The following is a 27,673-nucleotide window of genomic DNA, read 5'->3' as shown; positions in this document are numbered from 1 at the left end:
CCCGGCTAAGTGAACTTTAGCACAAAGCACGATGGATATGAGAGGAACAAACACCAAGCCAAAAAGGTCAGCAAGGAAAATTCAGCTGTGACAGCCTTGTCAGTGATGATAGAAAGTGCAACAATGCCAGAACAGGTGGTCTCAAGTACAGGACAGACAAGAGCCAAAAGAGGCTGAAGCCATGAGCAAATGGCGTGATTAGTGGAAAACCGAATGCCCAGCAGGCATTCACCGAGAGGAAGATAACTGCATACCAGCTGGGGTCCAGAATGAACCTGGGCTGGCCACTCAGCTAGCTGAACACTCTGCCCTGGAAAAGACTGAGAGGTAAGGGAAATGCAAAGTCATTTTTTCCCCTGGGACTGGCAGTTCTCTTCCCATCCCACCTCCAAGAACAGTGTCTGAGATTAAAGGAGCCAGTTTTAGAGCCCCAGAGTGATTCAAGCCAAACCAGCCCAACCTAACCAGCACTTTGTCCCAAAACAAACATTCCTTTGGGAGAAGACTGCAACAGCACAGTAAGGCCTATCTGAAAACTCTCCCCTCCTTTCCCCAATTTCTCCCCTCACATACCCATGACTTTAGGAGATCTATTAAAAAGACAAGACACATGTGACCCAGGTCCAGAGCAAATACCCATATGACATAGAAGGTGGCCTCCTGTTGCTTTTTAGAGCCAGAGAACCAGAACTGCCCACTCCACAAGGAGAAAGCACTCCAACTGGCCCATCCAGGAACTCCAGTTCACAGGACACGTTTCCTTAAATCAACCTCCATGCCACAATTCCACTGACTCCTGCCAAAAAGAAGTCAGGTTGAACCATTGGCCTTTTCAACTAACTCCTCAGCTTCCCTTGGGACAACAATGACCTATATTCTGAAAGGTCTCATTCTGGTTCCCTTATGGGTCATGGGACTGATTCCATGCTGTCCTACCCAAGTGGAAGCGATCATGCTTTGGGTTCTATTCAGAGTGTTTAGAAACTGGACATTGGCAGGAAACAAGAAGAAATTCAATGTTAAGGGAAATCTTGAGAACAAACAGAGCTCTCCTGAAGGATTTCTTTCTAGGTTACACCTGCCCCACACATTTTATCCAACCCCTGGCAATCACATCAACACTCTACACACGCCCTTGTGCCAAGGAGCCAGCCAGCAACAAGTCCCAAACAGAGACAAGCAAACAGAAAGTTATCAGCCAGAAAGCAAGCAGCTGAGCAGACAAGCAATCAATAACCATCGGCCAACGTAGCATGGAGGAGCCCCCAGAGGAGACCATGATTTCTCAAGATAAGTATCTTCAGCTCTGCCTGCCCCATACCACAAACACCATGCAAGGACAACGCCAAGAACAAGCTAGAGGTTTCCATAACCAGGCTTATTTGCCTTTGGGAGTGTAGATTTTCCTGTGGAATAAACATTTCTCTTCCTCATCTATTACTGTCCATGGAAATAAGAAATAGCAGTGTCCCCAGGCGCATAGTAGGCACTTAAATAGATACTTAATGACAGGCTGTTGCCTGACAATCCTCAAATCTGCTAGGGACAGAGACACCCAAGTGAGAAAGAGGTTACAGGCAGCACAGAAATGAGCAGATGGATAGTTCTAAAAGCTAAACTAACTTAGGAACTAGGACCTTTGAGTCACATAGTGAAAGAAATGTGCCGTCCTCTCCATTAAATGAAGAATTGTCAAGTGGCCTCTTTTTCTGTCCTAAGCCCTAGGGCCCTGGGTGAGAAGATGTCTCATAGAAACCCAGATTATGAACCCATTTAAAAAACATCACTGAGATCCTAGATCCTAACCCTGCTTTTTCACTGCTGCTGTTCCTCATTCAAGTGCTTGAACAGCAAGGGTTAGAATTACAGAAAGCCCAGGCTGCTTACTCACAGGGACTAAAAGGGCTGTTAGTCAGAGAGACAAACGTTATTTAATTCAGTATTATTTATTGAGTTTCCTTTGCAAACAAAGATGAGCCTTCTCTCCCTCTCATCTCCCTCCTCCCTACCTTGAAAAAGAAAGAACAAGACCTCTATTACAAGCATCTGTAGTGAAGCAAAACCCAATTTCCCACTGGCCATGGGAATGTCTCAATCTGCACTGAGTGCTCTTGTCAAGATGTGGGCAGCATGTTTCATCATGAGTCCTCAGAAATTGTGGTTGGTCATTGTGCTGATGAGAGGTCCCAAGTTTTCTTTTTTAAAATGTATTTTGCGGGGCAGCTCGGTGGCACAGTGGATAAAGCAGGACCTGAGTTCAAATCCAGCCTCAGACACTTGACAATTACTAGCTGTGTGACACTGGGCAAGTCACTTCACCCTCACTGCCCCACCAAAAGGGAAAAAAAAAAGTCCTTTGCTTTAATCAGCCAAGATTCACCTGCTCATTCACCTTCTCTAATACTAACCCTTACATCCTACTCATTGTGAACTCAAGGAAAACAAAACCCATTACACACATGTATGGTCAATCAAAACAAATTTCTACATTGGAAATTTCCTAAAAAATATTTGTCTTATTCTTTATCCAGAGTCTTTCATCTCTATCAAAAGATGGGTAGCATCATTAGTTCTCTGGAATCCTGGTCAGTCATTACACTAGTAAGAGCTCACCATAATAGTCTTCTATCACATCTATATATCACAACTTGTTGGTTCATTTCCCAATAGGGGCACCCCCTCACATTCCCATTCTTTGCCACCTCAAAAAGATACATAAATATTTGTGTGTATCCTTAGAATTAGTTTTGCTTAGGACTAGATGAATCCCTCTCTTAATCCCCCCTCCCTCTAATCCCCCCTTTTCTCCTTTCCCTCCTCTATCACTTTGAGTGAAATATATTTCTGTCCCCAGCTCTCTGTGTGTACATATATTCCTCCTTCTTTGGACCAGTGCAGATGAGAGAGAGGTTCAGGTTATTGGCTGCTCCCTCCAACCCCCTCATTTGTTTAGGTGTCTACTTGTACACCCTACCTTCATTATGTCAGATAATTTTCCCTAGCTTTCCTTTCCTTGCCCCTACCAGCTAGTGCATTCCTCTTTCTCTCTTTCCATTCCTAAGATCAACACATAATGGAACCACTCCCAGGCCTTATCCAATAGGACTCCCTCTCTGAACCCAGATGATAGCAGGGATCAGAGGAGATAGTATCATCTTTGTCCTTATTTAGTCCTTTTTCATTGTTCATTCATGTTTACCTCTTTATGTTCCTCTTCACTCCTGTGTCTGTAGTTCAGTTTCTCTGCAGCTCCAGTCTTCATCAAGAATGCTTGTTATTGGTGTGGAGTTGTTTCAGTCATGTCTGACTCTGTGACCCCATTTGGGGTTTTCTTGGCAAAGATACTGGAGTGGTTTGACATTTCCTTCTCCAGCTTATTTTACAGATGAGGAAACTGAGGCCAACAGGCTTGCCCAGGGTCACACACCTAGTGTATGAAGCCAGATTTGAACTCAGGTCCTTCTGACTCCGGGCCCAATACTCTATCCACACCACCTAGCTGTCCTCAGGAATGCTTAGAAATCCTCTATTTCATTAAAAATATTTTTTCCTTGTAGGATTATGGTTATTTTTGCTGAATAAGTTGTTCTTGGTTGTAAGCACAGATCCATGATCTTCTGGAATAATATATTGTGTGATCTTCACTATGGCTTCTTGGTACTTGAAATCTTTTTCTCTATCTGCTTACAGTATTTTTTCTTTGATCTGGAAGCTCTGGATTTTGGTTATGATGTTTGAGGGAATTTTCATTGGGGGGGGTTCTTTCAGAAGGTGACTGGCGGATCCTATTACTACTTTGCCCTCTGGTTCCAAGAGATCTGGGCAATTTTCTTTCTTTTCTTTTTTTTTTTAGTGAGGCAATTGGGGTTAAGTGACTTGCCCAGGGTCACACAGCTAGTAAATGTTAAGTGTCTGAGGCCAAATTTGAAGTCAATGGCTTCTAAATGATTCATACAAATTTTCAGGGAACTTATTGCCTGGGAAAGGTTTCGCGCCTCTACTGCCAAACTGCTAACTCCCTTTCCAATTCCTCCATAGTTTTCATTTCTTTCCCAACTTTTTCCTCTAACATTCTCATTCCATTTTAAAAAACAGTTTTACTTTTAACTCTTGCTTCATCTCAACCATGAATTCTAGCTGAGTTTTTACCCAACTTGCATGTTCCTCTGAGGCACTGCTTGTAGATGTTTTAGAGTCATTCTCTTCCGGGTTTGTCTTGAGTATCTCTGCCATCGTATTAGCTCATTATGGTGGAATCTTTTTGTTTTGGGGTTTTTGGGGGTTTTTTGCCCATTCTTCCAACCTACTTCCCAACTTCAGACTTAAAGTTAGGGCTGGGTTCTGCAGTGCTTTTGAAAGGAAAATCTGAAGAAAGAATCTGAAAGGTTCCATTACTCCTTTCTCACGGTATTAAAGTGGTGTCAGTGACAGCTGGGGACCTGCAAGGTCCCAAAGAGGTCTGATTCAGAGCAAAGTCTGATTGCTTCCCCCTAGTCTGAGTTCAGCAACTTCCTAACCTGGGTTTGTGTCTGATCAAGTGTAGACTGCTGCCAGACTCTGCTTCTATCAGTCAGCTGGAAAGCTCTGCTGATTCAAAGCAGCAGAACTGTAGACTTCCCTTTGCTCTGTAATTCCTACCCTTGTTATGCCTTTACAGGCTGGGTTACATGTTGGAAGTAAAACCTTGCTTTGTGCTTGAGGTCTGAGCCACACCACGACTGCTGCTGGCTTCTGAACCTTTTTTCCTTTCTCTGGAAACAGCCCAGGGCCTCCCTACCTGGAAACCACCATCTTGTGCAGGGTACCCTTCTCAATCCACAGTGGGAGTCTGGGGATGGGGTTGGGGGGAGAGATACCCTATTGATGTGGGCTGAATTTAGGGTGGTCAAATTGATCATGAAACATCCCAAAAGAATTACAAGACTCAGTGACTCAGTTTCCCAAGTTTTATTGAAAGACTGTTGACCACAGGGAGAGAACCAAAAGGAATATAGAAAGGTATCTCTCAAATAAGGAAAGATAGGAAGTTAGATTTATAGTATGGATAAATTGATTATCAGTCTCATTATAATCTCCACCTTAGGGAGGTACAGGGGAGGGCTTATCCTAATTTAGAGTTCCTGGGGTCCTAAACCAACCCCCAGGCAGGTACCTTTTTCTCTGTGGAGGTGTGTTTTGGGGGTTTAGGAGTCATAAGGTGAATCTGGGGACAAATTTGACCTTTTCTGCACGTCTCATTCTGATTCCCATGGCTAGTTTCAAGGTATCTTCATTTTTTCATTTATTCCTATTTTGAGTTTCTATAGCCTGTCAATGTATCACTGTTGTAGTCTAAGGTCTTCATGGACTACCTCCCTATGTTCCCGTTATGGGTACTGATTTATGTGGGTAAGAGAACTTAGCATCCTGACTTGTAAGTTATCCATTAACTGGGGTCTGAATCCCTCTTAGAGCTCATATCTGAATTAGAGCTTGGGTCTTAGGTTTTTCTGTTAACCCCTTTTTGCCTCCTACATCACTATGAAAGCTCCTCTTGCCCTGTTACAGAGGGAATCTCCCTGTGGAGATTGTGACATTGTTCTATGTGTAGTATCCCTCTGGCCTGACCCTATCTCTAATGTCCTGAAACCTCCTTGTCTGGACAAAAGAATCACTGTGACCTTTTCTGGATTCCCCCATCAGGATTCAGTGTAGTGCATTTTCAAGATTAGGAGTTGTTTGTGGGAAGGAGCTCAGATACTTTGCTTTCTATCATTCCACCAACTAGGCTCTGTCTCTTGAGTTTCTACTATGTACACCGATTCCTCAAAAGTTTTAAAGTTAACCATCCTTGTATATATCAAGTCACATAATAATTACGTGGCCAGACACTCATCCTATGAAAAAATAATTATTAATAATGAGGTTCTTGGGGGGATCCAGATTCAATCCTCTCCCCCTCACCCCAGAAAGTCCAATTCTTAGGAGGAAATTCTAATCTTGTTTTTGGGACCAGCTCAAGGGTACAACAGAGATAGAGATAGATTCTTTTGTTTAGCTAGTGAACTGATGAGATTATACCATACCTGGACTTTGCCTTTGCCCCTCAGTGATGGTCTTTTGCATACATCCCCATTATGTCATGGGTAGAGTTCATTTTAATTTGGGCCACCCTCAAGTCATGTCAATCAATGGAATTGAATGATGCTACACAATTCATTTTGATCAATGTATAATGATCTGCCTCTATCAAAAGAGGATAAAAAGCCTTGACCACATGAGGACTGCCATCTTGGCTAGAGCTCTTGGCTCGGAATGAGGGTGCCTGGTGCCTGCTCTTCCTCTTAGGTCAGTCTAAGTTTTGTAGGGTTTCTGAACTCTGCTTGAGGGGCTTTTCTCCTGCCTGTGCTAACTGCCACGAGGTCAAACCTTTACTTGTATATATGATATTAATAATAAATGCTTATGGCCAAAAATGGGTGGCAATAGCCATAAACATATATAATAGCAAATAATTTTAGAAAATAGAGTAGTCACAAATAATCTAAAAAACACAATCCTTTTGACACTACACATGAATTCATTACATGAAATAATCAGTACCACAGCTAATCAGAGGTGCACAATCACAGTATTTCACAGTACTCTCTAATTTTCCCATTCCAAAAGTGCAATAAAAGCCAGGTTAAGCACTGTATGTCTGCTAATATTACTTTAGATCACTCACTGCTACAAGCTACAGCCCCAGGATTTATATCTATGCTCTTCAGCTTTACAAAATACAGTCAAAAGACCCAATACTTGACATACCCATGAAAAGCCAGGTGTTAGAGGTATATCTAGAAACTCAGATCATTGTCATGATGAATACATGCCTGAGAACCAGAACAGATTACATTTTTTGGTCATGTATCTGCTTTCCAGTCTTTTTCAGTCCAGATCCCATCAAAAGAAAGGTGAAAGGGGTTAGAATTTCTGGTTTTCCCATCCCCAAAGGGAAAAGAAAAAAAAAGCACCAATCTTTTGAAGCTACTTTGAAAGCAGCTAGCTTTTCTTTTCTTTTTAAAACTATATGTTTTCAACTTTATTATTTATTTTTGGCATTCTTTTCTTTTTAAATTTTGAGTTCAGATTCTCTCCCTCCCTTCTACCCCTCCCCCACCACCTGAGAAGGAAAGCAATGTGATATCAATTTCAATTATACATATGAAATCACGCAAAACATATTTCCAAATTAACCTTTTTAAAAAAAAACAAAGAAGAATGAAGTGAGAAAATTATACTTCAACTTGCACTTAGAATTCATCAGTTCTCTAGAAGCGGATAGCATTTTTTCATTAAGAATCCTTTGAAATTGTTTTGGATCATTTTACTGATCGGAGTCCAAGTCTTTCACAGTTGAACATCATTGGAACATTTCTATTACTCTGCACAATGATCTCCCAGTTCTTCTTACTTCACTTTGCATCAGTTTATATAAGCCTTGCCATATTTTTTCTGAAACCACCTCCCTCATCATTTCCTATAGCACAATATAACTCCATCACAATCATATACCACAACCTGTTCAGCCATTCCTCAATTGATGAGCATCCCCTTGATTTCTTTGCCACCAAAAAAAGGGGCTGCTATAAATATTTTCATACATGTAGATCCTTTTCCTTTTTCTTTGACCTCTTTGGGATACAATTTTATAGCCCTTTAAGCTAGTTCCAAAGTATTCAGCCCTGGTCTGAAGGTTGGATTAGTCACTCACAAAGTAAGTGTTAGGGATCTATGCCCTATTAATTTGGACTAATTCACTAATCCACTAACAGTTCATTAGGGTACCTATTTTTCCCTCATCCCCTCCAGCATTTGTCAATTCTGATAGGTGTAAGGTGGTACCTCAGAGTTGTTTTAATTTGCCTTTCTCTAAACAATAGTGATTTAGAGCATTTTTTCATATGACTATAGACAGCATCGATTTCTTCTGACAATTACCTATTTATTATATCCTTTGACCATCTATCAACTGAGGAATGGCTCTTATTTTTATAAATCTGACTCAGTTCTATGCTCAGTATGTACTTGAGAAAGGAGGCCTTTATTAGAGAAACTTGTAAAAATGTTTAATATTACTTCATTGTCTTACGGTACCTTTTAGCAAAATGTAGGTTCCCTAATTATCTCTTTTAATTAGGGTCTACTTTTGCTTTTGTTTGTCTGAGATCATAATTGCTACCCCTGCCTTTTTGTTGTTCAGCTGAAGCATATTAGATTCTGCTCTAGCCCTTTAACTCTGTATCTTTCTGTTTCAGGTGTGTCCCTTATAAACAATATGTTGTTGAATTCTGGTTTCCAATCCACTCTGCTATCTGCTTCCGTTTTATGGTGAGCTCATTCCACTCACATTCACAGTTTTGATACTGTACATTTCCCTCCACCCCATTCTCTGTTTCTTCTCTCTTTTTTTATCCTGTCCCTCCTCAAAAGTTTGTTTTGCTTCTAAGAGAGTGGCTAACTTTTCCACAAGGGGTTTCTGACAAGGCCTTGATTATCTTTAAGTGTTGTAATGATTTTTCAGCATTAAATGATGCTCCCACGAAGACTAAATTAAGGCAAGGGAGAATTTTGAGGAGAAAGAAGCAAAGGAAAGGCAGTTATTTGTGGCGGCAGAGGGAGAGGGAACCTAGGAATACTTTGAGAGTGAAGAAACACTGGCACATATGAAAAGGAACTAAGATAAAAATCCCAGAAAATTCAGAAAATTCTAATTCTAAAAAAAAGTTTTCTGCTTAAAATAGCTATTTCCCAAACTCTTTGGCCAATATTTCTCAGTATTACCTCCCTGACAAAGATCAAAACAGATAAAAACTATAAGATGCAAAAGCAGTCATCTCCACTCTCTGAACACTGTCATTCAAAACATTGTTATTTGCAAGCATCTCTATAAGTTCTGATCAACATGAAATAGAGAAATGGGAACCCCAAAAGTTTAAGTAGCTTATATAAAGTAGCTGCCCTATTGAAACCATATTCACTTAAGGATATAATTGAAACACAGACTTAAGTCCCCTAGTCAGGTCAACCCCCCCCCCACACACACACACACTCCTACACTCTGAGAAGGGAGATTCAGGAGAATACTCCGCCCCCAATGACAAAGCAACTTGTTACTGACCCCACAGCCCAATGACCAATTAAAGACTTGGACTAAGCAGATCAGACTGACTCCAAACAGGATAAGAAACATTATCACTTGGCATCTGTAAATGGAAAACGTTCTCACAAACCCCAAACTGATAAGTCTTCAGTCCTCAAGTAAAGGTAGAAGGGTTGTGTGTCTTCTTCCTAGAACCTCTGAAAACAGTTTTGTCCCAAAAGGCCTACAAAGATCGAGGGAAATCTACTGTTGGGGAGAGCAAAGCTGAGAGTAGATTCTAGTCTTCATCTCTCATATGGTGAAAACATCTTCCAGCTTCAAGAAAAATCAAGAGTATCTTAAAACAATCACCTCCTGCCCCTCCAAAACATCATAGATCATCGTCTTTCAGATACGCACTCATACCCTCATGCCCACACAGATTTTTGGTCAATTCAATTAAATTAAACATAATAAAATTTATGACACACTAGGACGGGGAAAATCTCACTCACACACTTCTATGTGGAACATTAAAAGAAAAACTAAATATAGCCAGAAGTTCAATGCCCTTTAGGTTGTGCGCTCATCACCAAAAGTATCCATGCCAGGGATGCATAAGAAGGGATTCCTGCATTGGTGGGTGTTGGGGCTTAATGACCTCAAAGGTTCTGAAGTTCTGATTCTAAGCTACACTAGACTAAGAGTCTCCAATTGTGGGTTTACAAGGTCACAGTTCTCTGCCCTACACAGAGGGAAGGAGGTGGGAGTCAGGAATTCCAAATTCTACTTCCTTAGCTCCACCACTGACCTGAAGAAAAGTATGTATCTTCCCAGGTCTTAATGCGCCCTTACTTCCACTTCAGACTTGGCTATCATTCACTTCACTAGGATCCTGAATTCTGTCCAATCTACAAACCCTAGGGAGGTATGCCTGAAATAGTACTCTTTATGCTGGACACTTGGAGACCATGCTTGTCCTACTGCAAGCAGTTGATAAGGCTTGAAACTCATGCAATGACACCGAGATCATTGTTTCCCAAGTATATATCTGGTTAATCTCCTTTCTGGTTCTGTTTCTGTATAGCATCACACTGACCTCTAGAAATACCATTGGCCTTTTCAGCGCTAAATAAAAACTGTATAGGTGAGAATCAATCGGCAAGCTTTTATGAAGCATTTACTACATGTCAGGGACTGACTGTACAAAGAAGTGAAGACAAAAGCCAAGCAGCTCCTTGCCCCCAATAAACTTTCTATACAAGAAACACTAAAGTATAAAACTTTAAAAATCACTGTTTTTTTTCCCTACAACTTTCAGGGCCAGGTCAGAAAAATATAAACAAAAATTCAGATCAGCCCTGGTCTGAAGGCTGGATTAGTCACTCACAAAGTAAGTGTTAGGGATCTATGCCCTATTAATTTGGAAACGTGTTCCTGTCCACTGAGATTTTTTTCCTACTTCGTGAGGAAAACATAACTGAGGGGAGTACAAGATCATGGGGTCATGACTTACTATAGAGATGTTCAAAAAACACAATATTAGCAATCTCAGGAGAGATGGGGAAGGAGGCATTGCAAAACAAACAGTAGAACTTGAAAAAGGTCTTATCACAACTGCAAAGAAAGTAGGAATAGGGAGTAGGAAAGAGGAACCCAGAGGATAAAGGAGTTGGCACAGTCTAGATATCCAAGGGGCCAAATGTGAGCTTAGAGAGGCAGGAGGGGCACCCCAGAAGCTGGGAGTGAAGGTAGCCTTGAGGTGCCCACTTCATTGGGCTGAGGCAGGTAATATGAGCCCCAGAGAACTCTGGTTTGAGGACATGATCTACCAACGCTGATGGGAAGGAGGAAGAAAAATGGAAGACAAGGAAGACAGAGTATGTGTATAGGGGAAGGTCAGCTTTAGAAAATAAAGAAGTTGGGAACCTATTAACAATCTGTCAAGTTGCTTATAAATGGCATCACTTCTCTTAGGCCTAAGAGTAAACTTACTGTGTGCCTGACACCATGCTAAGTGCTAGGGATACAAAGAAGTCTTTGTCCTCAAGGAGTGTACATCCCAACGGGTAAATAACTACGTACACATAAGACATGTACTTATAAAATGAAGGTACCCTGAAAGGGGAGGGATTCATAGTGAAAGGGGCCAGGAAAAGCCTCCTGTAGAAGGTGGGATTTGATTTGAGTTTTGAAGAATACAGGGAAACTGAAAGATGGAGGGGAAGAAACACAGAGACGGGAGGTTGGGCACCATATTTGAGGAAATGCAAGTTGATCAGCAGAGTTAGATGGGAAAGTGCACAGAGGGGAATACAGTGTCAGGGGGCTGGAAATATAGGAAGGGCTCCAAATGTTTCTTCAAGGCATTTAGAGATGTTGTGATGGTAAAAATGACAAGCTCTTGCTTGTCTGATATATCCAGATTGGATATATCAAATAAGGGAGAGTGAGGAGTTTCACAACCACAGTGGTGACTCTGGGTGACCTTCTTTCAAGACTCAACCCTCACGTTCTATGAGAAGTCTTTCCCCAATCCCCCCACAGATAGTCCCTTCCCTCTGAGATTACCTCTCACAGTACAAGTCCTGTATAGGCACAGCTGTTTGCATGTCACCTTCTCCATTAAAATGGGAACTTCCTGGGAGTAGGGATCCTGTTTTTGCCTTTCTTTGTACTCCCAGTGCTTAGCACAGTACTTGGCACACGGGAAGCCTTCATAAATGTATGTTGAATGACTGGATGATAGCCCAGCCCCATTCCAAGTACCTTATCTGGGTGTGACTATAAACAATCCCAAGAGCCTCTGTTAAAGACTCCAATTGGTATTGGATATTACATCTCACTAGGGTTTTACTTCCATCTAAGTGGAATTCTTTTTTTTTTTTGAGGCAATTGGGGTTAAGTGACTTGCCCAGGGTCACACAGTTAGTAAGTGTCAAGTGTCTGTAAGTGGAATTCTTAATTAAGAATCCAAGACTCTTTTCAACTCCAAAGCTTCCTTTATCTTATCCTGCTCCCATAAGTAGGAAAAGCAAAAGGGCAAGGTTAACAGAAATGCCTAGATAAAGATAGTGACAGATTCACAGCCAGGACAGGCAGAATTGGTCCTTAAGCACCAATCATAAACATAGGAGAATTCCTACAAGAATTGGAAACACTGCCATCTGAGATCTATGCCTGGCCTATCCACTGACATCTGAGAGAAATTTCCATTTCCTGAAGACTCTTGGGAATGACAGCTCACTCCCTACATTTTTATTAATGGACATGTTAATCTTTAAGATGCATAAAATGAATGACTGAGCTTTTCTGCAGTAAAGCCATTATCTAAAGTTGAATCCCATTACTGCAATTAGAGACCAAGGATAATCCACATGTCCCAGGCTTGCCACACTACAGTGGAAAGCACAACGAATCACAACGACTTTCTAACCCAGCAGCTTAGCACAGTTCTTGGCATCTAGTGAGCTCTTAATAAATGCTCACTGATTATTAACTGAACACCCCTTTTTACACCAACACCACGGTATAACTGCATCTAAAGCAAAGTTGTTTCTTTTTAACCGTGTGTGTGAGCCAACAAGAGGTGAACAGGAAAGGCTGCTTCTACACTTGGGGGGGTGTTAGACAAAGGTCCGAAGAGGTTTCTGAAAGGAGCCTGCACAGGCAGGCTGTAACAGAGACACACCCACAAAGCACCTCTCTGGTCCTAACCGCTGCAGACCAATATGCCCTTAATTAAACAAGCTAAAGACCAAACAAAGCTGGCCTTCTGAACAATGCTCTGCCCTCACTTTACTCCTTTCCTTTTTTCCCTTTCAGCTCCCAACCACTTCAGGGGTCCAAGGCTCCCTTCCTCCCCACCCCCTTATCAAATACAGCTTCTCTCAGGATTTGCTGACAGGTGAACTTTAATGCAAAATGAATCTGTCAAATACCTTTTCTCAGGCTATTTACAATCTGAAACTTCTCTGACTGGAGTGTAAAGCCTTCTGTAGGAACCTGAACTTGATGGTATGAGAACTCCTCCGTCAGGAAACTGTCTGCCAGTGCAGGCCAGCACTTCTGTAACTGATCATCTTAAAGGACTGCCTGGCTCACTGAAAGCTAGTGATCTGCCCAAGATAGAAGAGCCAGTATGTGTCAAAGGTGGCACTTGAACCCGGGTCTTCCTAGAGTCAGAGTTGGTTCTCTATCACCTATGCCACACTGCTTCTCAAGACCTTGGCCCTTATCATACCTACTGGGCACACAAAGACAGTGAAGTGATCCCACTATCTTGGCCTAACTACATCCTTTTTCTTCCCTTTCCTTATCTCACATCCACTCCTTAGCCCTGTTCTTCAGAAATCCAAATGCTGGGAATTTAGAACCAATTATGTTATGCCCGATCCCAAGTCAACAAGCACTGATTGTTAAGCACCTAATTAACTACATGCCAGTTACTGTGCTAAGTGCTGGGGAAACCCAAAAAGTCCCAGATCAGTGCTTGCTCTTGAGGACCTCACAGTCCAACAGAGGAGACGACATGCGAAACACCTTGTACAAACAAGCTAGAGAGAATCGATCCGAGAGAATATGGGAGATAGGCAAAGGGTTCTTACGGAAGGGGGCCTTAAGCTAACACTTGAAAGAGGCCAAGGAAGCTAGAAGGCAAAGATGAGGAGGAATAGAATCCCAGGAATGGGGACCAGTCAATGAAAATGTCCAGAGTCTGGAGATGGGGAAGCGGGGAGAGCAGAGGAGACCAACCTATGATCCAAGCACTGTGTGAAATGCTTTACAGATATTATCTCGTTTGATCAAGTATCTCGGCCTCTGATTTGGTTTGAGAAGCTGCAAGGAAGCCAGTGTCACTGAATTACAGAATACACGGAGGGGCTAAAGGGGAGAAAGAAAGGCATTAGAAGCCTGGAAGGACAGGAAGGGAAGAGGCCAGGTTATGAACAGCTTTTAAAGGCCAAACAGAGGATTTTCTATTTGATACCTGAGGCAAGAGGAAACTGCTGGAGCCTACTGAATAAGAGGGTGACACAGTCAGACCTGTGCTTAATAAGGTTCCCTTTGACAGCCTGAGTGGTGTGGGGAGACTTGAGGCTGATAAGGGGAAACTGATAGGAGAAAGCACGTGGGTCCTTAGGATTCCTCTGTAAAGAATTACACTCTCACACAAAACCTAATCAGGAATAAGAGAACGGGTTTATTGGGGTACAAGAGAAACCAGCCGGGAGGAAGGTTTTGCCAGAACAAAATGCTTTCCCCCCCAACTGACTTGTGGGGTGCCATTTTATAGAGTTTAGATGAGGGTGGGTAAGAGTCTCTTATTGGGTGAGGGGCTGGTGGTCTTCCCGCGTTGCGCTGTGGTAGGAAGAATCCCTCTTGAGAGATCTGGTGGTGGGTGTCACCTTTGTCCTGATGGGTCTAAGCAGTCTGCTGATGGGCGGTTCCAGGTGGTCTTCTCCTGGATTACCTCATCCAGATGCTTAGGAGGACTGGAATGTGGGGTGATGGTCCTGGAGCATGCTCAGTTCAATCTGTGCCGCTTATCTCCGTTAGGTGAGTGTGTGTGTCCTTGATTGTGTTCAAGGAGAGGCCTACTTGATTTCAAGGGAAAACCCCTGAGGTTTCAAGGAAAAAGTTCCTTGAACCCCCCAGAGAATTGTTGGGGTGACCGGGGCCCATAATCCTCCCATGACAAGGCCACCAGCAGGCTAATGCAATAGTCCAGGGGGTGAGGTGATGAGTGCCTGAAGTCAGGTGATGGTGTTAGAGTAGAAAAGAGAATCTATACAAGAGATGTTGTAAAGACAGGAACTATAGGACATGGAAAGTGATGGGGGGGCAGGGTGAGAAGTCAAAGGTGACACCTCGGTTGTGGGTCCAGGAGACTGGAAAGATGGTAGTCCCTTCAATGGTAACAAAGAAGTTAGAAAGAGAGGGTAGAGGCAGAAAGATAGTTTTTGTTTGGGGATATGTTGAGTTTAAGATGACAGCTGGAGATTGGGGATGTGAAACTGGAAGTCAGGTTAGGGTTAGATAAAGAGATCTGCATAGAGATCACTGAATTTGTGGAAGTTGATGAGCTCAACGAGTAAAAAGGTATAGAGGAAGAAAGGTGTTCAAAACAGGGGGGGGGGGGGGGGTGGGGGAGAATGGCATACAACATACAACCAGTTGTCAAGTGTGATCTGGATGAAGATACAACAAAGGCAGGGGGCAGCTAGGTGGTGTAGTGGATAAAGCACCAGCCCTGGATTCAGGAGGACCTGAGTTCAAATCCAGCCTCAGACACTTGACACTAGCTGTGTGACCCTGGGCAAGTCACTTAACCCTCACTGCCGCCCCCCAAAAGATACAACAAAGGAGACTGAGAAGTAACAGTCAAGACAGATTGATGGTGTCAAAGGTTGCAGAGAGATCAATAAGGATGAGAAATGAGAAAAGGGAGCAATTTCTATTGAATGATGACATCAGAAGCCAGACTGTGGAATGTTAAAAAGAGTGAGAGGAAGTGGTGACTCCCATTATAATAGCCTTCTCAAGGAGTTTAGCCACAAAAGGCAGTGAGAGATGAATCAGAGCTAGCAGGGATGGGCAGAACAGGTAAAGATTTTTTGAAGACATGGATATATTTGTACACAGTCCTGAAGCAGCCAGTAAACAGAGATTAAGCTAAGTGAGAGATGATAGAGCAATCTCCTGGAGAAGGGTTTACCCTAGGGTTTCCCATCTCCCTTCACCAGCACTGATTGTCAGATTAGAGGCTTAACCCCTCACATGTTAAAGGGACACTAAATTCTGAGCCATGGGAAAGAGCAGGTATCCAGGGAGTTCTATCCAGAAGTCTGGGTAGTCTTCTTCTGATTGTTGGAAAATTAACTGACTTTTCACAATCTTGTAAAAAATTATTAAAATGTTCACAGAGGGGGGCAGCTAGGTGTCGCAGTGGATAAAGCACCAGCCCTGGATTCAGGAGCACCTGAGTTCAGATCCAGCCTCAGACACTTGACACTTACTAGCTGTGTGACCCTGAACAAGTCAATTAACCTTTATTGCCCAGCAAAAAAACAAAAACAAAACAACATAAAATGTTCACAGAGGTAAGGAAAACTGTCCCTACATTGACAAAAGCTATACAAATCTGGGTTGGTTAATGAATCATTCTATTACTATTAACAGCTAGCATGTATACAATGCCTTAAAGGTTGTGATGCTGCTGCTGCTTTGTGTTTGTGTGCGTCCCATGTGTATAAAATGAAATCTCATTTGATTCTCAGAACAACCCTGTGAGGCAAGCACTATTATCATTCTCATTTTACAGACGAGGAAACTGAGGCTGAGGAAAGCTAAATGACTTGCCCAAGGTTACACAGCTAGTAAGTGTTTGAGGCAAGAATGGAATTCAGGTTTTCCTGCCTCCAAGTCCAACAACTATCCACTAGACCACCACCTAACTTCCTCTAAGTAACTGGTAAATAATTTATCAGTAAGATGTCATGTATGTGACCAGCTTGGGAGTTATCCCATATCACTATACAGCACAATGATTACACATTACTCAAAGTATATCAGATTACATTTTTTATAAATGGTATTTGATTAAAACACTAGACTCTATTCTATATACAAACTTCAGTCTGTTGTCATGCATCATGGTCATTTGCTTACAGCTTTAAAACAATCTGAAGGAGCTCTGGTTCAGAACATGTACTTTCTTTTACACCATCTGTTAGGGGGCAGCTAGGTGGTGCAGTGGATAAAACACTGGTCCTGGATTCAGGAGGACCTGAGTTCAAATGTGACCTCAGACATTTGGCACTTACTAGCTGTGTGACCTTGGGCAAGTTACTTAACCCTCATTGTCCTGCAAAAAATAATAGTAATAATAATAACAATGGGGCTAGGGGCAAACTCAAATTCCTGTCACATACCATCTGTTAAATCTGGTCCAGCCTCTAACTTCTTACTGTTCTTACTAACAATGAATGTGTGCTACCTAGACATGCTTTCTAAAGGATTATAGCCTAAGGAAATCTAATGGATTAAGCTTCTCTGCTCCCTTGATTTACACCTTTCTCCAATATGTAGTTGGGGGGGGGGGGGCAGCTAGGTGGTACAGTGGATAGAGCACCTGCCCTGGAGTCAGGAGGAACTGAGTTCAAATCCAGCCTCAGACACTTGACAGTTACTAGCTGTGTGACCCTGGGCAAGTCACTTAACCCTCATTGCCCCACAAAAACAAACAAAAACCCAGTATGTAGTTAGGTAGGAAACTTTTACAAATGGTTTGTCTCTAAGTAAAGAGAAAAATGAAGATCTCTTCCTGAATTTTCACATCAAGCATACAAGGCAATAAAAATTTTGACCAGAATGCTCAAAAGGGGAATGGGGGGAATTAAATTGTATGTGATTTTATTGGAATTTTTATGAGTGATAAACACACACACACACCAATGCTTAATGTGTAAATAAGGCAAGAACTAACTATGATTAATGTTTTACAGTAGAACTACTATTAAGTTTAATAAATGTTGACCCCACCCCAAATTCTATTTGGCATCTTTTAAACTAGTCTTATCTGAAATACAGGATTACAAAGCTTTAGAACAGAAGTTGGCTGAAGTGGCTTGTTACTTTGTAGACAAGTAGGCATCAGACCCTATCTGCTAACATCCTATCTAGTTTCTTACCACTACATCATGTTAAAAAGTCTTAGTGAGACAAGTCTTATTTGTCCCCATTTGTAGATAGAAAATGCAGGTATGTAAAGAATGAAAAGACCAAAGTTTACACAGCTGGTCAGTTATGGTGGGGTTCCAACCTGATATAACTATCTTCCCCAAAACTAAGGAACTCCTTTCCCACTCTATTGTCTGACATCAGGAATTCAGATTAAGCCAATTATTTTCTGCTGCTTCAAGAGATCATTTAATTCCCTGTCTCACTTACCAATGTAACCATTATGAGGTCATTTCTATGCTCAGCATTCAAAATGAAATAAGTTAGGAAAAGGGATGTATGGGAACTTGGGAAGAAGAGAAAGAAACTGACCAATTCAGGGGCTACTTTAGGTTCAAGAACCAGAGATGCAAAAATTTGCTCACGTTCCACCAGCTCCTTTGTTCTCTTCTTGCTTCTTACAGTTGGGTCCAACTTAGTTATTTAAGGAAGCTCCTAACCAGATAGTTCATCTAATCCCTGGGGGTGAGGAAAAGGAAGTTTTCACCAAAACAACGAAACATAAAATATTGCTCCTTCCTACTTCCGTTGGTGACTAAGTCACACATACATACACTCACTCTCCAGACCTCACCTAGCAATGTTAAGAAATCAGTAGTAGGGCAGGGAGCAGAGACTCTTGCCTTTTCACAAATGGACAAAATCCAGTATGCTAAAACCACTTTTCAGGAGCCAATGTTATCCTACAATTTGTTCAGCCCCAAATAAACACTTGAACCTTATGTGGAAACAGCAGCAGTTAACAGGAAATCAAACCCCAAAAGCACAGAGTGTACCAACTGGCGGGGGGGGGGGGGGGGGGGGGCCAACAATGATGTCAAGGAACAGGAAGTGAGGTAGGGAGACAGAACCTAAGCTAGGAATATTAGTGAAGAGGGAGTTAGAACCAGCTGACCCTATAATCAGCACTCGACTCTCTCTAACAGTACTGACAAAAGGCCTAAATCCTACAAGAAGGACAGAGGAGATCTTCAGTTAGAAGTCGTCAGAGTTCCAGTTTTCTAACAAGAAGTGTTCAATTCATGCTCTTGTAGGGGCCAAGTCGGCCCTCCTTCTCAGGAAGCCAGGAACCTGTCACTGTACTCTCACTTCTCCGCCAGATGCTAGAGCCCAGCCAACTGTCTTTGGGTCACGCCTCTGTCAGCTTCGGCAGTCACGGGCCTCACTGACAGTCAGGGAAGTACATCCCACTGCCAACCTCACACAAGGAAACAATGAGGGGGATGTGTAGCTTTAAAGGCCAGCAAAGGAAAACTAAAGATGGAATCAACTAAGCTCCGTGTCTTTAACAGGCAAGAGAAATATACCCAATAGCAAACTACAGAAACCGACAACAACAAAAAGAGTCACCCTAAGGCTCACTACTTCAAAAGCAATGCTCAATTTCTTCAGGAAAAATATTTCTAAAACCAATTGGGGGTGGGGGAGGGAGAAGCATTTATTGAATGTTCTTCCCTAGGCGTGTTATATGTATGGTAAGCTGTGAGCCAGGAGGCGCTCACATTTTTTCCAGTGGCAAAGCCCTTCTCTGGAAAACAAAACATAAGTGCAGCATCCGCAGGAAAATATTTTAAAATTCTGCTTGGTACTAAAATAAGGAGAGTTGCAGCACTGCTATTCAGTCCATACAAATGCTGAATTTATTCCCTAGTTAAGAAAACTGAGGGATATGCAACAAATGCAAAGTTTTACCCACAATTCTCTTTTTCTTTTCTTACTGGCTCATCTGAGTACAAATAAAGTCAATGTCAATCACTATAACAATGCCAAACACCAAGAAAGTGCAATGGTCAATCTTGGTCCTGGAAAAAAGAGGAGGAAATGCATTGACATCCTTCTGGTAAAAAGGGAGAGGCTGCACATACTCTCAGACCCAACAGGTCTCTATGATTTTTGTTTAACTGTTGTGTTTGTCTTTGGTACAAGGAAATATGATAATATCTGGAAATTATTAAGGGAAATCACAAACAATATTAATATAAATTATTTAAAAATAAAACTCCACATATATATCTTCTGATGTGGTGGTTAAGAGTCCCTAAAATTCAGAGGCTTGCAAACGTGGTAAGATTACTCACAGTTCCTTGGAGTTTTCTGTTCCATCTTGCAGGTTCATTTGTCTTATTATTTTATTTACAAGGGTATTTAAATACAATTTATATTGAAGCTTAAAATTGCACTAAGACTTTTGGCACACCCTGTATGTTTAAATTACCTGTACCTGAAGATTGAAATTAAAATACATTTTTTAAAATGTATACTACTAATGGTACCAAATACCACAAGGCTGATTTAAAAAAAAATTCAGATCCATTTTATGCCAAATCTAACAATATTATAAGCATAGGCTATCAATAAGTATTTTACAATTTCAACAACACTTGATGGCTAGTTACCCTTCTAAGAGTGTTTCACACACAAAAACAATTTACCCCCTTTACTTATATAATCAATTCTATTTAAGGGAGGACCATTTCCAGTTCTACATTTTTGCTTTTAAAATTTTGAATGCTTTTAAATTTGCTATGTCTTGTTTACAAATGCCTTTATAATTCTGTTAGAATCAGGGAGCAATTAATTAAATTTGGAAACAGCACACATTGCACAAGATCCACTAAAAGTAAACTCAAATTGTCTATCTTCATTTCCACATTCTTCTGTAGTCTGAATTTGGTATTTTAATAGGTTGCTAGCAAGTAAAAACTGTGACTCCAATAAGAGAATTAACACTTCCTCTTTTTGTACAATTATCTGTAACAGACATTGATACAAAAAAGTTTTTAAAAAAATGTATGAATTCAAATGGACATTAAATATGCATCATACATTGAACACATCCAATGATCCTATACCTGAAGAAGCCATTTTCAGTCATTATCCATTTCCATTAATCTCGCATGGTCCTCTTCATGAATACATACACCTTGAGGCAGCTAGAGCATGGCCAAAAGGTCTGCTTCATTGTGTGTGGTTGTCTGCCACCATTAAACCCAAGTTCCAAGAGCAGTTTAAGAAAACAATACATTTTAAGAAAGTATGCTTGAGGTTACACAACACCATGGACAAGGATGACTCTGTTTTTCCCCTCTTGTGGTGGAACAGCTTGGGTAAACTTAGTTTTTGGTTCTCTTCTATTGCTACTATATCATCGAGGCCCCACTGTGGCTTCCAGAAGTTTATAAAAAGAGTAAATCACAGGCTTACAAATATAGAGTTGGCAGGGAGCCTTAGGGCTCTGATCCCGTGCCTTCATTTTACAGTTAGAGAGGATGAGGCCCAGAGAGAATGTCCACTCTAATAACAGATATAGCTAATATCCAATAATATCTAATAATGAGAGCTTGTCTCTAATAATGGAATTAAGTTTCCTTAAACTGTTACTTTTCACATGTGACTTAAGAAAAAGGTTCCCCTAACATGACGAAGGGTACACTGATACCCAGAGGGGCTGTATTCCTTTTGTCTTTGCCCTGGAACTTGTCAATACAAGTTCAAAGGGCCAAAGCAATGCCACTGTTTTACTTCGTAAATAGAAAGCCCCCAGCCATCTCTGTGCTGATGCAAATAAGAAAACCCAGAACACCAGGGGAGGGACTGTGCCTTAGAAGATGGAAGTCAGGGCTAAGGGGCAGACATGTGACAAATAACTCACCAAGGAAATTCTTTTTAAAGGAAATGGAGTTGTTACCAGAACTCAGATACGTGTGTGTATGTAGCCTAATTATTTCTTCCAGAAGGAAGAACAATGCCAACCACAGCCAAGTTTCTAGTATTTTAACCATGCCTGACAATACATTAAAGCTAGACTCGCTCCTAACTGTTTAGAAAGCAACCACTAACCCTACCAAGAAGGAGAAAGACGTTCCAAAGCCCTTCCAAGAAGTTCTTTGTCCAACTTCTCTTGTTTAGAGCATACACCATTCCAGGAGAAAGGCGACTGAGATGATTTTTCTTAAGCGGCTTGCAGCCCAGCTCACCAGTGATCCTAATCCCAAACTGTGAAGGGCCAGGCACCAGCAGATCTTCCAAAGACAGCGGAAAAAACTACTTGATACGAATCCTTAATGCATGCACAGTGGAAAGGACCTTTAACCCTTCCATCCCTTCCCAGCCTCAGCACCTGTCTGGAGAGGTGGCTTGGGGATTCTTCTGGCATTGAAATCAGGCTATAAAGATGGTGTTGGGCATGGCTGCCCCAAGATCGGTGGCCTCCACATTCCTGTGTTTAAAAGCTGGTGGAACATCTCTCCAGGCTGGAAGATTCCCACTGCTCCAAGAAGGGACAGGCTACCCCTCCAACAGCTGGTGGCTCCCAACACATAAAGCTCAGCCTTAATGCGAAGCATGTACCCCACAGTTCCTTGTAAGCACGTCTATGCTTCCCAGTAACTGACACAGGGAAGAGGTGGGGCCTCAACTAAAACCAGTAAGTACTCTGCCAGAAGTACAATGGGAAAGAAAGTCTGGACCAGAAGTAGGAGACCTGAATCCTTGTCCCTAATTGTCAGCAGCTCACTATGTCCCCCTTAGACAAGGGCCTTCCTTCCCTTCTCTGGTTCTCAATTTCCTTTTCTGTATGACCTTTAAATAATACTCTGATCCTTAAGATCTTTTCCAGCTCCAACATCCTAGGATTTTTCTGAAGCAAAAAGGGGTTGGAGGATAGCAGGCAAACCCAGGTTATAAGAAGTCAATAGGGCTCCATCACCCATCTACCTACAAGAAGATATAAATTCTCCATCTAATCAGTCACCCACAGGTCCTGCCAGCTGTGATAACTGAATGCCCAATCTCTTTCTCTTTCTACTTTAAACATATTTTTTTTGGGGGGGGGGGTTGGGGGTTTTTTTTGGCGGGGCAATGGGGGCTAAGTGACTTGCCCAGGGTCACACAGCTAGTAAGTGTCAAGTGTCTTGAGGCCAGATTTGAACTTCAGGTCCTCCTGAATCCAGGGGCAGTGCTTTATCCACTGCGCCACCTAGCTGCCCCCTACTTTAAACATCTTTTAAACCACCTGCCTTGAATGTCTCAAAATCAAGTGAGGCAGGATATCAGTGGGGAACAGCCTGTGGCCAAGGATGCTGAAGAGCTGGAGTCTGCTCCTCATCCCACTACTTACTCAAGGCTTAGAGTAAGGAACAAGTCTCTCTCCCCCTCAGTTTCCTCCTATGGACAAAAATGATGGAGAGGCTGCTTTCTAAGATCGAAAGCAGCATGATGATCATTAAGATTTAAAACTAGAAGAGACCATCCAGTCCAACACATTTTACTGAGACCCAGGGAGTACTACTTACTCCTTGCACCCAGCTAAATGGCAAAGGGCACTGGACTGGCAGCCAAAAGGCCTGGCTGTTGTGACTGTGGGCAAACTACTTCAGCCTCTGAGGTAAGTCATTCACCTACAGGTCCAGTGCTCTTCCCTACACTACCTACCTCACAGAGTACTGCAAGGAAAGCCCTCTGAAAGCAAAGTGCTAAAGGAATGTGAATTATGACCTATTACAAAAGTCATCAAGTTCAGAGCTGGACTGTCCTCTCTCCAATCCATCTTCCGCACAACTGTCATCTTCCTTCTTCAAGTCCAGGTATGACCATGTCACCGCCCTCCTCAAGAAAACGACAAAGGCTCCCCACTGCATCAATTAGAAAATACGACCCCCTCTTGTTGGCATTTAAAGCCCTTCTCAACCTGGCCCCCGTCTATCTCCCCAGACACCTTATTCCATCTCCTGTCTCCTAGTCCCAAGCACAGACCTGGAATGTTCACCTCTTAACTTTGACCTCTTCCTGCCTACCTTCCTTCAAGGCTCGGGCTCAAAAGCCATGTCCTGTTAAGAGGCCTTTTCTGAGACTCCCTGTTGTTAGTTAGTGTCCCTCAACTCCCCAAAATACTTTGTATCGATATTTATTTGGGCATATATTACCTCAGCCCCTCCCTTCCACCTCAGCCCCTAGAATGTAAGATCCTTTGGGATGGGAAGTGTTTGGATTTTGCCTCGGTATTCCCAACACCTGCACGCTACACACACTCCTTAATCATTCACCCTACCCTAACCCCTTCATTTTACAAAAGAAGAAACGAAACCCAGATGGCTTACACTTAAATCAGTCAGCTCCAAAGTAAATTGGGGGGAAAGGGACATCAGGTCTATGAATTCGTTTTAAAAATATTTTGACAAATTATTTCAATAGAATTTGTTTGCCTTTATAATTTCCTATATTGTATTTTATACATTTAAAAACATGATGAGAAGGGGTCCATAAGCTTCACCAGACCGTGCCAGGGGTCTAGCACACACGAAAAGGTTAAGAAACCCTCGATGGTCCAGGGTAACTCAAAATGTGATGCTCGAATAATAAGGCATGAGAATGATCACCAACATTTCTACACTACTCCAGGTTTACAAAGCCCCTTCCTCACAACCACCCCCTGCAAACATGTCCATCCTCACTTTATACAGGAGGAGGAAACTGAGCTTTCTGCCACTTACTTAGCCATGACCAAGTCCCAACCTCCAGGAGGCTGAACTTCCTCCTTTGTAACATGAGGATTTGAAACCTGATTAACTCTACAAGTCTCTTTCAGTTCTGGCGTCCTAAGCAGGGAAGTTGGAGGGAGACTTGTCCAAGTTCCTGCTGACTCTCAAACTCCCTGGTTCTCCTTTTCTGTTGTCAGCCTGGCTGGGTGCCACAGGATACAGACGCTGGGCTGCAGAGATCCTTGGGGGAGGCGGGGAGAACCTTCCTACTGCCCATGGGGAAGTGAAGGGGCAGCTCAGAGCAGGGAGCAGAGAAAGGGAGGGGGAGTATGGCAATCTCTCCCAAGGTCTCCTCCCACACCTTGTCTCCCAGATTTCCAGGGCTAGACTGAGGGCTGAGGAAACTCCCAGACTGGGTGTGGAAGGGCCATCTCCCATGTCCCTCAGTGGCAGGAAGGAGGTTAAGGGAGAACTCCCAGGGGATATTGAGAGAAGGCAGGGCAGTTCTAGTGTGGGGTGAAGGGTGCTATTTCCTAGAGGAGGGTAGAAGGAAGAGTTTGCCATTAGAATGAGTAGCCAGCTTGAGAGGGTGTCTCCCAGATCCCTGGCTTCCTACTGTGAGGAGATACCCTTTCAGTCCTGTCTCCTCCAGATCCTTTACCCCATAGGAAAGAGCATTTCCAGTGATTTATGGATAGGAAGAGGAGCTCCCTAAAGGTATGTGTGGAAGAATCAGCTCTCAGGTTCTCAACTGGAGGTGAGGAGGTTTGTAAAACCCCTGTTGTGTTCCCCACCTTCCACGTGGGAGGGGGAATGGAACTCTGTATGTGATGAATGGAAGAGACACAGAGGTCTCAATAAAGGGGAGACGAATCTATCTATGGGTGGGCAGGGGCCTCCTCATTATATATGTGCATGCAGTGGTCACTACCAAGGCTCTTAGCAGGGTAGGGGTAGATATTTAGGTGAGGAGGAGTGAACAAATGATTGGGAAGAGAATGTTCACTGAAGTGTGGAGAGTGCGAACACCCTGTATTGTGTACAGATGCAGGGAGGAACATCCTGTGTGTTTGGGGGAACCATCTCCTAGGTTCCCCAGCCAGATGAAGTAGGTAGATCTCCATGGAGAGAAAATGGGGTGGGGGGGAGAACATGCTAGGCAATCTGTGTTCCTCCAGGTGAAGGAGTTGATCTATAGGGGAGGGTCTCCTGTATGTGGGAGGGTCCATCACCTAAGTGCCAAGGCAGCTAGGTGGCATGGCAAGTAAGAGTGCTGGAACTGGGAAGACCAGAATTCAAATCCTGCCCCAGACCTTTACTAGGTATTTAATATCTCAAAGCCTCAAGTTTCCTCATCTGGAACACTTAGCTCACAGGTTAGTTGTGAGATCAAACGAGATCATACCTAGAAACCCTGCACTTTAAAAAGCGACATAAATGTTAGCTATTATCATCATCCCCAGCTGAGGAGGAACACAGGTCTCCAAGGGGGGCAGGAATGATCACCCCTGATCTCTAGCATTCTCCAATTTGGGGGAATGGGCCAGGAACTAATGTGCCTCTGTGCGAGCAGGAGTTGATTATCCCACAGCTGGGGGGATGGGCTAGAGAAAGAGGTGTGCTTTTTTTTTTGGGGGGGGGGTGACAGCCAAATGAGCACCCTGCTTTGTAAGGGGTGGGGGACTGTCAAGGAGGAGAAATGACAACCAACAGGAAGACTAGGGAGATGAGCACTTTGTATTGAGGAAGGAGTGTCATTCCCCCCCACACCCCCGGACTGACGGGTGAGAAGATGGGTGTGTAGGAGGCAGGTCCCTCCCCAGCCAGGTGCATGTGTATGTGGGGTGAAGGGGGAGGATGGACGAGAGGGTAGAGGAGAGCACATCTTCCCCCTCCTCCCGCAGAGGAGGTGGGTGGGGTAGATAATCTGGGAGTGGGCCGTCCTCTAGAAAGGAGGGCCGCGTGGGTGTGCGCGTGTGTGCGTGGGTGGCAGAGCAGGCTGCCAGCCGATGGTACCCCGAGGTGAGGGTACTGGGAGGTTGTGGGTGCGGTCATGCCCCAGGGCCCCCCGCTGGGACAAAGGGTGAACGAGGACCCCGTGCGGGGCAGGGAGGGGCGCGCCCGGGGGTCGCGCCCGCGCCTACCTGTAGGCCAGGGTCATGCACTCGAAGAGCTTGGTGAGGGACGCGTCGATGGACAGGTGGCACGAGCTGGTCTTGCCGAAGCTGTACGTCTGGCACGTCTGCTTGTTGACCGTGTCGAAGTCATAGCCCTTCTTGGGCGGGTGCTCGCGGTGCGGGGACGACACCATGAAGTGGCCGCTGTGGATGATCTGCTGCCGGCCCCGCCGCCGCCCCCCGGGCTCCTCGGACACCGCCTCCTCGTCCTCCCCCTCGTCGTCCTCGTCCTCGTCCGGCCCGCCGGCGGCGGGGGCGGCGGCGGGGCCGGGCCGAGGCCGGGCCGGAGCGCCCGAGGGGCCGGAGCCCGCGGGGGCCGCGGCGGAGGCCGAGGGCTCGTCCGTGTCCGAGTCGTCGTCGTCGTCGGGAGCCGGCGCTTTGAGCAGCACCGGGCGGGCCCCGCCGCGAAGCCGGCGGGGAGAGCACATGAAGACGTCGGCGGCCATGAGGGCGGGCCGGCCGGGGGCATCCCCCGGGGCCGAGGCCGGGGCTGGGGCCGAGCGCGGGGCAGGGGCCGGGGCTGCGGCCAGGGCCAGGGCCAGGTTCGAACTGCCGCCGCTGCCGCCGCCTCCCGCTTGCTCCCCTGTGGAGCCTGAGGCGGGGGAGCAGACCGCCCGCATCAAGCCCCGCCTCCCCCCTACGCCACGGCGCGGCGCGGCCAATCAGCGGCCGCGGCCGGGCTCTTAAAGGCGCAAGGCCTTCACCCCGGGTGTGCGGTTTACCCGGAGCCACGGAGGACAAAAATTTTCTTTCTTTTTCTTTTTCTTTTTTTTTTTTAACCAACACAACACTCGGGCGCCCCGCCCCCCACCTCCTTCCCTCCCCTCCTCCTGGGCCTCCTTCCCTCGCTGGGCAAACAAGACGTTCCCGCCCCTCCAACGCCTCCTCCCCGCCCCTAAGCTACTTCTCTGCTGCGGGAACCTCCCCGATGCCAGGCAGTCGGGTCGGAGAACTTCTAAAGCGCCTACTGCGTGCAAGGCGCAGGGACCCCCTCCCTCCCTCCCTCCTTCCCCCCCTCCCTCCCCCCCACCGCGTGTTGCCCACCAGGCTCTTCTTTCCCCCAGACTGTTGGCAGGCGAGGCCGGAGGCCCGAGGCTCGGCGGCGGCCCCGGGATGTCTGAACTGCCAGGGATCTAATAAATGGCCAGTCCAGCCCCACCCCGGCATTCTGC

General features: G+C 44.3%; 1 protein-coding gene across 1 annotated transcript in view; it reads right to left on the bottom strand.

Moving 5' to 3' along the window:
• The window catches only part of LOC122731595 (MLX interacting protein), an 83,081-nt gene extending 56,084 nt beyond the window's left edge, over positions 1 to 26,997 (bottom strand). Inside the window, exon 1 of the mRNA XM_043971817.1 lies at positions 26,469 to 26,997. Within this exon, the coding sequence (XP_043827752.1) occupies positions 26,469 to 26,947 (479 nt within the window). The 5' untranslated portion in view covers positions 26,948 to 26,997. The remainder of the gene's footprint in view (positions 1 to 26,468) is intronic.
• Positions 26,998 to 27,673: the final 676 nt, after the last annotated feature.

This window comes from Dromiciops gliroides, chromosome 1 (genome assembly GCF_019393635.1).
Source record: "Dromiciops gliroides isolate mDroGli1 chromosome 1, mDroGli1.pri, whole genome shotgun sequence".
In the NCBI taxonomy this organism is placed as follows: domain Eukaryota; kingdom Metazoa; phylum Chordata; class Mammalia; order Microbiotheria; family Microbiotheriidae; genus Dromiciops; species Dromiciops gliroides.
Note: the sequence above shows the minus strand (reverse complement) of the source record. Positions and strands in the feature narration are given on the sequence as shown.